Source organism: Colobus angolensis, unplaced genomic scaffold, assembly GCF_000951035.1.
Source record: "Colobus angolensis palliatus isolate OR3802 unplaced genomic scaffold, Cang.pa_1.0 Scaffold141, whole genome shotgun sequence".
Classification (NCBI taxonomy): Eukaryota; Metazoa; Chordata; class Mammalia; order Primates; family Cercopithecidae; genus Colobus; species Colobus angolensis.
The window spans coordinates 936,318-950,093 of NW_012114500.1; the positions used below are offsets into that span (position 1 = coordinate 936,318).

General features: G+C 42.8%; 1 protein-coding gene across 1 annotated transcript; it reads left to right on the plus strand.

Moving 5' to 3' along the window:
• The first annotated feature begins 1,517 nt into the window (after positions 1-1,517).
• Positions 1,518-5,388, plus strand: GPR88 (G protein-coupled receptor 88). The gene is made up of 2 exons (XM_011935182.1): positions 1,518-1,882; positions 2,283-5,388. The coding sequence occupies exon 2, from the start codon at positions 2,356-2,358 to the stop codon at positions 3,508-3,510; it is 1,155 nt and encodes a 384-aa protein (XP_011790572.1). The 5' UTR covers positions 1,518-1,882; positions 2,283-2,355; the 3' UTR covers positions 3,511-5,388.
• The last annotated feature ends 8,388 nt before the right edge of the window (positions 5,389-13,776 follow it).

The window sequence follows — 13,776 nt, forward strand, 5'->3', positions numbered from 1 at the left end:
AATTCATGAAAAGGGATTCACAGAAAGTTTTAACAGAAAGGGCCTTTGAAGTAATTGACTGGGCTCTTATTTGACAAGATGAAAATAATCAATCACAAGGCTACCTGACGGATGCTCAGCTTAGTATCTGGGTGCGCTGCAACCCCACCTAACATTTTTTTCTATTATGCCATGTTACCATATTCCCATATTGAGTTACATTTTCAAATACATGACTTTTCCAGTGAATAATTGAGAGAATTCCTTTTCTGAAAAACTGCCCACATGGAATGGATAAACGAGCAATTGCACCAAAGAAGATGCCAATATCAGACTGCAAATCTCTAAGACAGACTTAAGACAAAAAGTTCTGAAGTGAAAAGTCATCTTTGTTCACACTGTGGATTATTCAGGTTTCTTGCTTTCCCCTGAGACACATTTTTAAAAACTGACTTTATTTTTTAGAGCAATTTTAGATTCATGGCAAATTTGAGTGAAAGATACAGAGATTTCCCATGTACTCCCTGCCCCTCGCATACATAGCCTCTCCCATTATCAAAATCACCCACCAGAGTGGTTCATCTGTTACAATTGAATGTACACTGACACATCATTCCCCAAAGTCCATAGCTTACACTGCTGTTTCACGTTCTACCACTTTGGACAAATTTATGAGGACACAGATCCACTATTATGGTATCATATAGAGTAGTTCCACTGTCCTAAGAATCTTCCGTGATCATCTATTCATTCCTGCTTTCTCCCGAACTTGGGCAACCACTGGTCTTTTTAACTGTCTCCATAGTTTTGCCTTCTCGAGAATGTCATGGTTGGTAACATATGGTATGTAGCCCTTTCTGGTTGGCTTTTGTCACTTAATGATACATGCTTAAGGTTCCTTCATATCTTCTCATGGCTGGACAGCTCATTTTTTTTTAGCATTGAATAATATTCCATTGTCTAGATGTACCACTGACATCTACCTTAAATCTTTTGCCCATTTCATTTTTACCCTCTAACCATTTCATTACTAAATACAAAACAAACTCTGGAGAGGAGTTTGTTGATGAGAAAACACTGAAAGTACGATTTAAATTTAGGAATGGAGATTTTCTGTGGATTATTATCTGTGTTCCACTTTACCAAAGAAAAAATGAATTTCAAGTAGTGCGTAAAGTGATTCTCCTTAAAAAATGTGGGAATAAAGAAATCAGTCCTGGGTACTGGGAATATAGTTATCACTCAGAAAAATCTTGCCCACAAAATGCATCAGACTGAGATGAAATACTCTAGGGTATATTAAATTTTATTCTAATATTGAAGGGAGAAAAAAAGGAAGGTAAGAAAAATGAAGCAGGATGAAAAATAAGGTGATTGAGAGAGAGAAAAGACAGAGAAACTTGTTAACTACAGGACTTTCTGAGCAAGATATTTTTCTTCCTTTTACAAGTTAGAAGCTATTGAATAATTCATGCCAAGCGTGGAAAGGCTGTCTTTTCCCTGGGTGATGTATAACTAAGCAGGAGAGAGCTTCGAGTGGGTTCACCACATCAGCCACCACTCTTGCCTCTGAGCACAGGGTGCTCTTCTCTTGAGCTCAGCTTCTGCTTTTGCAGCCAAGCATTCTTGCTGCTGCTGCCTGCCTGCCCACCCGCCTGGGCTTGCAGCCCGCCACTTTACTTTCTCCAGCCCTGATACCAGCTGAAAGTCTCCCTGCAGCTGCTAGTTCCTATCCAGGACCATGTGTGTGGATGCTGCTTGGGAGAAGTGGGCACTTGCTCCTGGCACTGATCCCAGTTGAGTTTCTCCTGTTGATTTCTGGACCACTGATGCTGTTGCTGAGGAGGTATTTTCTGGCATCCCTCCCTCTGAGACACCGGCTAAGGACCAGCCCAAACGCAAGGTACCCTTCATCTCTTTTCCATGGGATTTTCCCCAGCTGGGATATCTCTGCTGTCTCCTCAAACTAGGTCCTTCTGCTGGCAGTATTTCTCTCTCTCTCTCTCTCTCTCTCTCTCTCTCACTCTCTCTCTCTCTCTGTCTCTGTGTGTGTGTGTGTGTTGGGGGAGAAGAGGAGACTGTTTTGGGTATTGCTGTGTCCTAGGGCTTCCCCAATGCCTCCTGAATGCAATGCAAAGTGGCCTTTCCCCTGGCTCTGGAGACATTTCCGAGGCAGGCACCTGTCATCTGCCACCCCCGTCCTCCTCGAGCTCCCTTTCTCCCTCTCCCCCAGCCCATTATTCTGCTTCAGCCTTTTGTGTCGGTGGCAGAGGGCTGAAGGGATGTCTTTGCCCTTCTGGCAGGCAGGAAAGTGTCAGGATGGACCAAGCTGCCGGAAGCCGACGCTAGCGAGGGAGGTGTGAAGAGTTGGCCAGAATGACCAACTCCTCCTCCACATCCACCTCCTCCACCACCGGGGGCTCGCTGCTGCTGCTCTGCGAGGAAGAGGAGTCGTGGGCGGGCCGGCGCATCCCGGTGTCACTCCTGTATTCGGGCCTGGCCATCGGGGGCACGCTGGCCAACGGCATGGTCATCTATCTCGTGTCGTCCTTCCGAAAGCTGCAGACCACCAGCAACGCCTTCATCGTGAACGGCTGCGCCGCCGACCTCAGCGTCTGCGCCCTCTGGATGCCGCAAGAGGCGGTGCTCGGGCTCCTGCCCGCCGGCTCTGCGGAGCCCCCCGCGGACTGGGACGGCGCTGGGGGCAGCTACCGCTTGCTACGGGGTGGGCTGCTGGGCCTCGGACTCACGGTGTCCCTCCTCTCCCATTGCCTCGTGGCCCTGAACCGCTACCTGCTCATCACCCGGGCGCCCGCCACCTACCAGGCGCTGTACCAGAGGCGCCACACGGCGGGCATGCTCGCGCTGTCCTGGGCGCTCGCCCTGGGCCTCGTGCTGCTGCTCCCGCCCTGGGCACCGCGGCCCGGCGCCACGCCACCGCGCGTCCACTACCCGGCGCTGCTGGCCGCCGCGGCTCTGCTGGCGCAGACGGCGCTGCTGCTGCACTGCTACCTGGGCATCGTGCGCCGCGTGCGTGTCAGCGTCAAGCGGGTCAGCGTGCTCAACTTTCACCTGCTGCACCAGTTGCCCGGCTGCGCCGCCGCGGCCGCCGCCTTTCCGGGCGCCCAGCACGCGCCGGGCCCCGGTGGCGCCGCGCACCCGGCGCAGGCCCAGCCCCTGCCCCCTGCGCTGCACCCGCGGCGGGCACAGCGGCGTCTCAGCGGCCTGTCGGTGCTGCTGCTCTGCTGCGTCTTCCTGCTGGCCACGCAGCCGCTGGTGTGGGTGAGCCTGGCCAGCGGCTTCTCGCTGCCGGTGCCCTGGGGAGTGCAGGCGGCCAGCTGGCTCCTGTGCTGCGCCCTGTCAGCGCTCAACCCGCTGCTCTACACGTGGAGGAACGAGGAGTTCCGCCGCTCCGTGCGCTCAGTCCTGCCGGGCGTCGGCGACGCGGCAGCCGCTGCGGTTGCCGCCACAGCCGTGCCCGCAGTGTCCCAGGCGCAACTGGGCACCCGCGCCGCGGGCCAGCACTGGTAACCTAGCCGGGGCCCTAGGGAAGCGGAGATCCCCGGCTTCCAACGTCCCTGGTCACCGTCGCCTCCTTCCCTCCTGAGGCATCCCCTGCCAGAACGAAGACTCCCGCCGCGAAGCCCAGTAGATCTGGGGAAAATGTGGCCTTCGACCCCAGCGGGCCACCTGAACCAAGGCCTCTCCCTAAGTGGGACGCCCGACGTCAGTTTGGACGGCCACCTGATTTTTACCCTTTGTTTCTGTGTTTTAGAGAAATCCTAAATCAAAACACCAGGGACTTCAAGAACTTGCTAACTGGCGTTTTAAAATAACCGGTTAATTTATTTCGACATAGTTTGTTTTTGAAAAAGAGCCTTCATAATGTATAACCCTTCCCTCTTTCATCGTCTTATATATGAAGCGCCTTGAGTGTGCATGAGCCAAAGGAAATAACATTGAAGAAGGAAAACAATATGTAGAAAGTATTTTAGAAAGTAACCTGTCTTTGATGATGCTTCTCTTATCATTTAGTTTTTGTATATTAACCTGGAGCAGTGAAGCCCTAGGTGTGCCCACCAGTATGAGTTGCCATTAAGACCTCAAGCCCTTTATTCTTAAAAGGGTTTTTAATAAAGTCTTTCTCAAATGAGGTAGAATCTTAGCCAGTGAGAAAAAAAATTATTTTATGCTCCTTTTGTTGCACTCCTAAGACTGAAAATTGGCGTTGAGTGTTAAAATGAAAATTTTCCAGTTTGATAATTGATGGTCGGAGTCAGCACTGGAATTTTGAAAACAAATAAGGGGATTATCTATTTTAGGTACCATTTCACATTTTCTATAGCATGCACACTTGTTGCTACCCTCATTTTGTAACCAATTTATTTGCCTTATGAATGTGATTGCAGCTTTGAACATTCTGTACTATAATGGTTGCTAAGAAGAATAAGTCCTTCTGTTTTCTCTTTAACATTTAAAATATCTCAATGCACATGATATAATTAAACACTAATAATACCATGACTGCATAGCTAATATTAGCTGCTATTGCATGCTCCTAGATGCTAGAACTTATTGGGCATGTGGTATACTAAAGCGATACCCGTTAGACAAGGACATTTTACTTCTTCCAGACACCAGAAGAAATGGCCTTCAATTATTTGAAAAGAGACACAGACACCCCTGGCTACCTAGAGTTCTTCCTGTCTTGACCCAATTTTGAGAAAGCTCCCAGTTGGGACTTTATCTCACAAATGGAATCACAATCAGGATGGATCAGTAATATGGTTTGGCTCAGCAAAGCCAGCTGTGCTCTTTTAGGGTTTAAACAAGCCACACGTTAGAAAGCAACACTGTTTTTTATGTAGTTCATATATATTACCATGACATTTAACATTAATATTGTGTATGTTGAAGGAGGTATAATAAACTCAGTCATATATAGTGAACAGTTCAAATGAGAAAGTGTTCTAAAACATATTATTTGAGATTTGTCATATTCATCTTTGGTTTACTAAATTTACTTAGAAATATTTGAAATGCAAAATTGTGTGAAATCACCTTATCAAATTAAAATGGGAAGAAAGTAATTTTAATAATCATGTGTCAGCATTCTGACTACTCACCACATAAAATCTGGGCGCAAACAGCCTCAGTTAACTGCACAATTCAGGAACAAAACCAGCTTGCTTTGTTGCGCGCCTGGGTAATTTAAGCCAGGATATTAGGACCACTTGTTGTACATTTGAATAATTATGGAAGTTGGGACATGTTAAGGAAAACAAATATGTTCATCACCAACAATCGGCTGTCATTTTATTAATCTATCCCTTTTGTGCATGCACCATTTCTCTCTTAGTGAGGTTTCATCTGTTCACATTTTCCTTGATTCAAATATTAAAGTTCAGACAACCATTCTGAGTTTTTTTCTTCTGTCTCTGGTTTCCTTGCACACCTCCTTGAGAACATTATAACAGAGGATATGGTATTCCAAAGTACTAGTGATGAAAGTAACTTCTTCTTGCTGGCTTTATCTAATTTTAGTTTCTAAAATTATTTCTACTTTATATAATGAAATAAGGCCCACATACCAGCATTAAAGAGAAATAGGTAAGACTTCCTTTCTGTAGGTGTTGGGGAATAGGTTACAACAACAACAGAAAGTGGAGAATTTTCCTTTTGGGGCAGGGCTGGAGCGGGGATGCTTTTCTAAGTCTCTGTCAAAAAGGTCTTCTTTTAATTAGACCTTTATCTCTGTTTCTCACTGTAAGTGGCTGTGAATGACTTCCCCCGCTATTCCTATAAACATCTGCCACACATATGAAGTCAGCATTCCAAGTGTATACCTGGTATCTTGCAATGTTTCTGGCTAGCACTGAGAATCATCTTATACTGGCTCCATGCCATATGGGAGACCTACTTTAGCTTAATTTACTGGTAATTAACTCCACAGGACTGATTCACTTTTAATTTCAAGGTAGTAATGATGTGTCTAAAAATGGTTTACCAGGGCACTAGCTGTGAGTGTTGGAGTTACTGGTTTTACAAATTAGCAGAGATCGTGTTTTTGTTCAAATGAAACCACATATTATCCACTCAGGAATAAAAAAAATCCTAATTGCTGTCGTGGGCTGCCCTATTTTGCCTTTTCTACATTTTTCTCCCTTTAGATATATGCCTGTTAAGACATATAGCACCTGCCTATCTTCCCCTTGCATTTTAAATGGCTAAATTCTAGGATGTAATAGGTATTACCCCTAGCACTTCCCTTCTTCCAAATTGTAGTCTGTTAATAAACAAGAATTGTTTTTCACAAAAGCATCCACAGGTGATCTTTGTTTTAAACAGGACAGGGAGAGTTCCAAGATCAGACAAGTTTTCCTGTGTCTCAGAATTACGGGGAAAGATTTCTACAATGGGGGTATTGTTGTTGTTGTTGTTTTTTTCAGGAGGACCCAGGTGGAGGATAGAGTGGGGCTGAGGAAGGGGGAAGGGGCTTATTTTAATCCGCACATGCAGAAAGTCCTTGAAAAAATCAGCTTACCAATGGAACGTCGGTTTGCTTTAAACTAATGGGCAATGCAATCTTGTTTTTCTGATAATAACCACATTGGTCAACTTCACTGTCTCATGTGTGACCTTCATTCTGTCTCCCAGCATTCAGACAGTGCTCATCTGGATCTTTAGTAGTCCTAGGAGCTGACTTGACAAAGGACATCAGTGGCGTAAATTAAATTCAAGAACACTGAGAAAAATTGTAGATATCCCCTACTTTTGAGTCCTGTCCTTAAAGTTTGTGGTTGCTGGGCCAAGAGTGGAGCTCCAGATGGTGCTCTCAGTCTGCAGGAACAAGGAGGAGGGACCCTTTCTTCCCCCCTCCCTTTTAACATCTCAAGGGTCCTCATGCATAGGTGTATGACTCAGCCCACAATTCCAAGTTCTGCCTACATCCTTCCCTCATCTAGCCACCTTGCCCACTCCTGGGAGCTCATGGTGCACAAACAGGGGCCAGAGCATGCCCTGGGAGTGGCCTCGAGCCATTTGGGCATGGAATTCCTGGGTTCCAAGTACCAGCTCCTGTTGAGGGAGGCACGGGCTCTGAGTGGGCACATTTCATTGGGACTTCTTTCCCTTTGGGAAAGGTAGCCAGAAAGGGCAGATGCAGAGTTTTTAAGGCCTGAGACCCAGGCTGGGTTCCCACATTATCTAAAGGCAATACTGCTTTCAATACTGCTTGCACATAGACCCTCTCGAGGCAGCCTTTCCTAGCCCCTCCCATCTTCAGGGACTCCTTAAACAGGTGCCACACAATGAGTTTGCCCAGATACTTAATCATATCCTGCCTAATGCAATAGTTGAGGAGGATGGTGAGGGGGGAGTAGGATGGATTTATATAAAACAAGAAGTTGGATATTGATGATTGTGGAAGGAGAGTGATGGGTACATGGGGATGCATTGCATAGCTTTTTCTACTTTTGTGTTGTATCTTTGAAATTTTTCATAATGACAAGTTAAAAAAAGTGAAGCTAAACTAAAAAAATAGATAAAGAAGAAAGGAGAAAAGTAAAGAAAGAAGAGAAACTAGCATTCCTATGGTCACAGAATGATTAAGTGGAGGGGCTGGGATTCAAATCTTTGACTCCATGAGGTTGTAAATACTGGGCTGTAGGATAAAATAAGAATTTTAAAGTCAAGAGTAAAATTCTCTCCATGATGTGGCCATTCCCTAACTTCCCAAATCTATCTCTCCCGTACGTACTTGCATCCTTGGCTGGTTGATGTGTACACTACCTTTGAAACGTGGCCCATGTTCTGTGTCTGAGCCTTGGGGTATCCAAAGACATTCCTGGGATGTCCTAACTTTTCGTCGCTTATCCAGCCTCCATCCTGTTTTCCAGGAAGACTCATTTAGTTTCTGTCTCCTCATTAGAGCTCCCACCACAACCATAAGCTCTGCCTCCAAAAAACTGCCTGTACCACTTTGTTCTGACCACATTATCTCTTTCTCCTATTATCTCTTTCTCAATGTGCATGTCTTGTCTTCAAAAACAGATAGGAAAAGGTTTTTTGTTTTGTTTTTATTTTTCCATTCCTTTGACTTTTAAGAGCAAATACTGTCTTCTATCTTTTTGTAACCAGTTCTCTGAAATATACCATATATTTAATATACATTTATAGTTGAAGACAGTAATTTTAAAAGAAAAGGTTTGGTCCTTTCCCTTGAATGTTTATTTTTCTCTTAGTGAATTAGACCCAAGAATAAATCCTAGCTCCCACCTTATATCTTACCAAAGGATATTCCAGAGTGATACCGTGTGGGATTATCAGCCAGGCATATGAGTCACATGCTGTTGGTGCTGTCAGCGATGGTGATTTGCCAGAATGCTGGGAGAAATAACGATGGGAATGTCTTTACAATTCCTTGTCACTTCAAAGCCTGATCGGCCTGAAAAAAGTACTAGAGATCATCTGGGATGGCTCCTTGCTATTTTTATTAGATAGAAGGTGCTTTAATTTTTAATTTTTCCTGGTATAAATTAGGCTCCTTTATCATTTTTCTATTTTCAGGGAGTAGAAAAGTATGTAGCATCCTTCGTATAGTAATGCTGTAGCAGATACTCTGCTTTTAGCTAAATGAAAGTTCTATGAAATATTGGCATGGTTGAATCTGCAATTACTACAAAAATTTGCCCTTGTGAAAGTTTTATTTTTAAAGCGACATTATTTTTTCTACCTGAAGATTAATGTCCGTTTTCCCAGAAAAGTTGTAAAGTAGAGAAACATAAAAAGATACCATCCAAAGTTCCACTTCCCAAAGATAATCACCCTTGACATTTTGCTGTATTCACCTACTCTTTTTACTCTTCCCTATGTAAACTTAATTGTACATAATTATAATCAGAAAGTATATACTGACATATATATTTTTATGTGTGTGTGTATACTCACCTATCAGTGTAAGCTAATGAAGATGTTACAAAATGGGGCCTAGGGACAGATAGTATTTGCCACTAGTACTCATAAAAATTAGAATATGTTCAGCTACAAATAACAAACTACCTAACTGAAAATGCTTTAAACACCGATGACATTTAAATATAACACAAAAGAAGTCTGGAGGTAGATGCTTTCAGAATTTGATTAGTAGCATAATGACTAGCAACAAGTAGCCTAACAGTTTTAGGTTGACTAGCTGTCACTAGCGCAAGTGGAGAGGGGAGGAGGGAGAGACCACATCTCTTGCCTTCAAAATCTTGTTAAATTAGTTCCACCCTGTTGAAAGACTTGGACTAATGGCTACTGCCTATTTACCAGGTAACTCACTTGACCTCCAAGGGGTAAATTAAAACATGGGGCAAGGCTGGGCACAGTGGCTCACGCCTGTAATCCTAGCACCTTGGGGGGCCAAGGTGGGTGGATCTGTTGAGGTCAGGAGTTCAAAACCAACCTGGCCAACATGGTGAAGTCCCATCTTTACTAAAAATACAAAAAATTACCAGAGTGTGGTGGTGCATGCCTGTAATCCCAGCTACTCAGAAGGCTGAGGCAGGTGAATCGCTTGAACCCTGGTGGTGGAGGTTGCAGTGAGCTGAAATCCCGCCACTGCACTCCAGCCTGGGAAGCAGAGTGAGACTCTGTCTCAAAAACAAAAACAAACAATCAAAAACAAAAATGAAAAAACCATGGGACAAGAAGCCAGGGGTGTGAAGCAAAAATTCCTCTTCGTGGAGACCAGACAAGTGAGGAAATGTCATTTTCCTCTCAAAAGACAGACCCTGTGATTTTGAACCAGGATGCAGTCTGGAGTGACAGGCTGACTTATGGTGGAGGGACTCAGATGAGCCATGGATCTGCTTTTCTATCCAGTTTTATCAGAGGAAATTCCTCTCAGTTTTTGGCCATAGGTAAACTGCCAGTTGTATCAGGGAGCTTTACCCAGTTATCATTTAAAATAGACCCTAAGTGCACACTTAAGCTATACACAAGTGTAGTCTCCAGATCTGGGAAAGAATAATTTTGGTCATATTTAAAGTGTAATTGAAAAAGGAGATGATGAGCTTGGAGAAGACAAGACTAAATGGAAAAATGAAGTTATTTTCCAATATTTGAAAGACTGGCAAGTGGAATAATAATGCTGGCTTCCATTTGTTGATAACATACTATGTGTCAGACACTGGGCTGTGCACTTTATGTACATTACCTCATGAAACTGTGCAACAACCCTATAAGAGAGATACTATGATTTCAGTTTTATAGTCAAAAATCTTGTTTTTTTTGAAGCTAGATTTGCCCAATGTCACTGGCAAGGGAAAGATGATAGTCAAGCTCAAGTCCAGCTGACTCAAAAGCCCGGGCTTGTGAACACATCAAACTAGAGAAGAGGGAGGAAAGGTGTGGTGTGAGGTTCAAAAAGCAAAATTTGGCCAGGCACAATGGTTCATGCCTGTAATCCCAGCACTTTGGGAGGTCAAGGTAGAAGGATCATTTGAGGCCAGGAGTTCAAGACCAGCCTGAGCAACATAGTGAGACCCCATCTTTACAAAAAAAAAAAAAAAAAATACAAAAATTAGCTGAGAGTAGTGGCATACCCTGTATTCCTAGCTATTGCTTGAGCCCACGAGTTCGAGGTTGCTGTGAGCTATGATCACCTCATTGCACTCCAGCCTGAGTGACAGAGTAAGATCCAGTGTCTTAAAATAATAATAATAATAAAAGCAATTTTTAACTCAGTGGGTAGGAGACAGATTTCAGCTTAATTTGAGAAATAACTTTATAGATGCTGAAAATAATACGGGCTGTCTCAGGAGATTGTGACTTCCTCAATGTTTAGGAAATTTAAGTAGGATGTGGAGGATTAACTCTGGAAAAGATGTCTATATTATGTGGGAAGTTTCACCAGATTAATTCTGAGATGTCTTTCAAGTCTAATTTCTATGATTGTAAAATATTTCTTCTTCACTTGGAGGTGACAAAATCTTTCCTGCCCAGGGGCTATAACACTTCAAATGATTAGCCAGAAGTACACTTGGCAAAAACCTTACCGATGCCACGCAATAGGAAAGCAAGCCTAGGTGACTAGGGATGTCCCTCCTTGGGCATGGGAATATAAATATACCATATTCTTAGTGCTGTTTTCCCCTTTCTACTTATCCCTGTTAATATCCCTTTTCTTCCTACCTCATCCCCAAACCTTTCATGGAATATAGGCTGAAAGAAGTCCATTTTGCTTAGATTTTCTCAGGTTAAATATTGAGGACTGCTGTGCTACCTGATTAACTTAAAACTTTTATAAGTATAACACTTTTAATAACTGTGATGGAGTTGCACAGATTTCAGAGAACGCTGCTTAAATGAGAAACAAGCTACGGCTGGCTTCCATGTGAATGTTACCTTTGATGAAAATTGTTCCTGGCTAAGTTTTTCTGGTGTGATAAAGTCCCAAGCAGATCTTAGTCAAAGCCTACTTATTTGTACGTTCAGAAATGGTAGAGCACGGTGACAATCTGGCTCTTCCCAATGTTTTGACACATGAGAGATAGATTGATACACTACAAGTTACCAATATAAAAGCTTAGTGCAGAGATATTTTGGATTTGCTGAAGACCTATAATTGAGTCTAGTGTATATAAACCTAAAATCTTCAGTCTCTGCATTTTCCAATTTACTTGAACAAAAGTTTTGAAACCCCTCAATTTATAAGAACAAAAATGACTTTGTTTTACTAGGAGTGAGTACAACTTTCTTTATTATTTTTATCATTGTTATTGTCATTGTCATTATTGTCATTATTATCATTATCATCATCGTCATCAAAAATGTTCACCAACAGCTGAGTGCAGAGCACTGTTATATATAAATTGGCTTTTGCTGCTTAACAAACTATCCCAAAACATGGACTTAAAATAACAATCATTGATTAGCTCATGGTTGCATGGGTTAGCAATTTGAATGGGGTCATATGGGTGGTTCTTCCACTGGTCTCCCACCCATGATTCTGCACTCAGCTGGTGGTCCATGGTCCACATACCTGCCTGGCATTTCACTGGCTGTTGACTGGATTAGCACTTGAACAGCTGTGCTAGCCCAGGCTTACTTACATGATGGTGGTCTCATAGTCAAGTTTCTCCTTCTGCTACATTTGCTAATGTGAATTGGCCAAAGCAAGTCACAAGGCCGACCCAGATTTGAGGGATACAAAAATATACTCCACCTTTTGGTAAGAATATCTTCAAAGTCACATTGCAAGAGCGGATTCAGGGAGGGAAAGGATTTTTGGCCATTTTTACATCCTTGTCCTTACGGGTCTTACAATGTCATTATGGAGATAGAACAGAGGTGTGAACAGATAACTAGCTGCCCTAAGTATTTGTGCCTATAAGGTAAAACACAGGAAGAGATCAGTGAAGTCTGAATTGCTTCACAGAGAATGTAGGATTTAATGTAGAAGAGGGAAGAGCATTGTAAACACAGAGAAAGGAGCAGAGATACTGTATCAATTTTCTATTGCTGGCATAAAAAATTGCCAGGAACTTGGTAACTTAAAATAACACCAATTCATTATTTTACAGTTCAGTAGATCAGAAAGCTAAAATAAAAATTGTGGAAGGCTGGGTTCCTTTCCAGAGGCTGAAGTGGTGAATCCATTTCTTTTTCATCTGAGTTGAGAATTTATCACCTTGCAACAGTAGGACTCAGGTCTATGTTTTTTTTTGCTGACTATAAACTGAGACCCATTCCCAGCTCTAGTGGTGTTTGAATTACTCTGCTTTTGAGATCTTACTAAAAAAATTCTTTGCTCAGACCAAGGTCCTAGAGTGTTTTACCAATGTTTTCTTCTAGTAGTTTCATACTTTGAGGTCTTAGATTTAATAATTTAATCCATTTTGATGTGATTGTTACACGCAGCAAGAGATGAGGTTTAGTTTTATCCTTCTGCATATGGATATCCAGTTTCCTCAGCACCATGTAAGAGACTGCCTTTGGCCAGTCTTGGTGGCTCAGGCCTGTAATGCCAGCACTTTGGGAGGCTGAGGCAAGCGGATCACAAGGTCAAGAGATTGAGACCATCCTGGCCAACATGGTGAAACCCTGTCTCTACTAAAAATACAAAAATTAGCTGGACATGGTGGCACATACCTGTAATCCCAGCTACTTGGGAAGCTGAGGTAGGAGAATCACTTGAACCCAGGAGGCAGAGGTTGCAGTGAGCCAAGATTGCATCCTTGCACTCCACCCTGGGCAACAAGAGTGAAACTCCATCTTAAAAAAAAAAAAAAGACTGTCCTTTACCCAATGTATGTTTCTGATGCTGGAAATGCATAAATTTATTTCTGGATTCTCTATTCTGATTCATTGGTCTATGTGTCTGTCTTCATGCCAGTACCAAACTGTTTTTGTTACTATAGCTTTGTAGTATAATTTGAAGTCAGGTAATGTGATCTGTTTTGTTTTTGGTTAAGACTGCTTTGGCTGTTCTGGGTCTTTTGTGGTTCCATAAAAATTTTAGGATAATATTTTCTAATTCTGTGAAGAATGTCATTGGTATTTGATAGGGATTGCATTAAGTCTGTAGATTGCTTTGGGTAGTATGAACATGTTAACAATATTGATTCATCCAATTCATGAACATGGGATATCTTTCCATTGATTTGTGTCCTCTTCAGTCTGTCTTTTTCTTTCCTTCTTTCTTTCTTTCTTTCTTTCTTTCTTTCTTTCTTTCTTTTTCTTTCTTCTTTCTTTCTTTCTTTCTTTCTTTCTTTCTTTCTTTCTTTCTTTCTTTCTTTCTTTCTTTCTTTC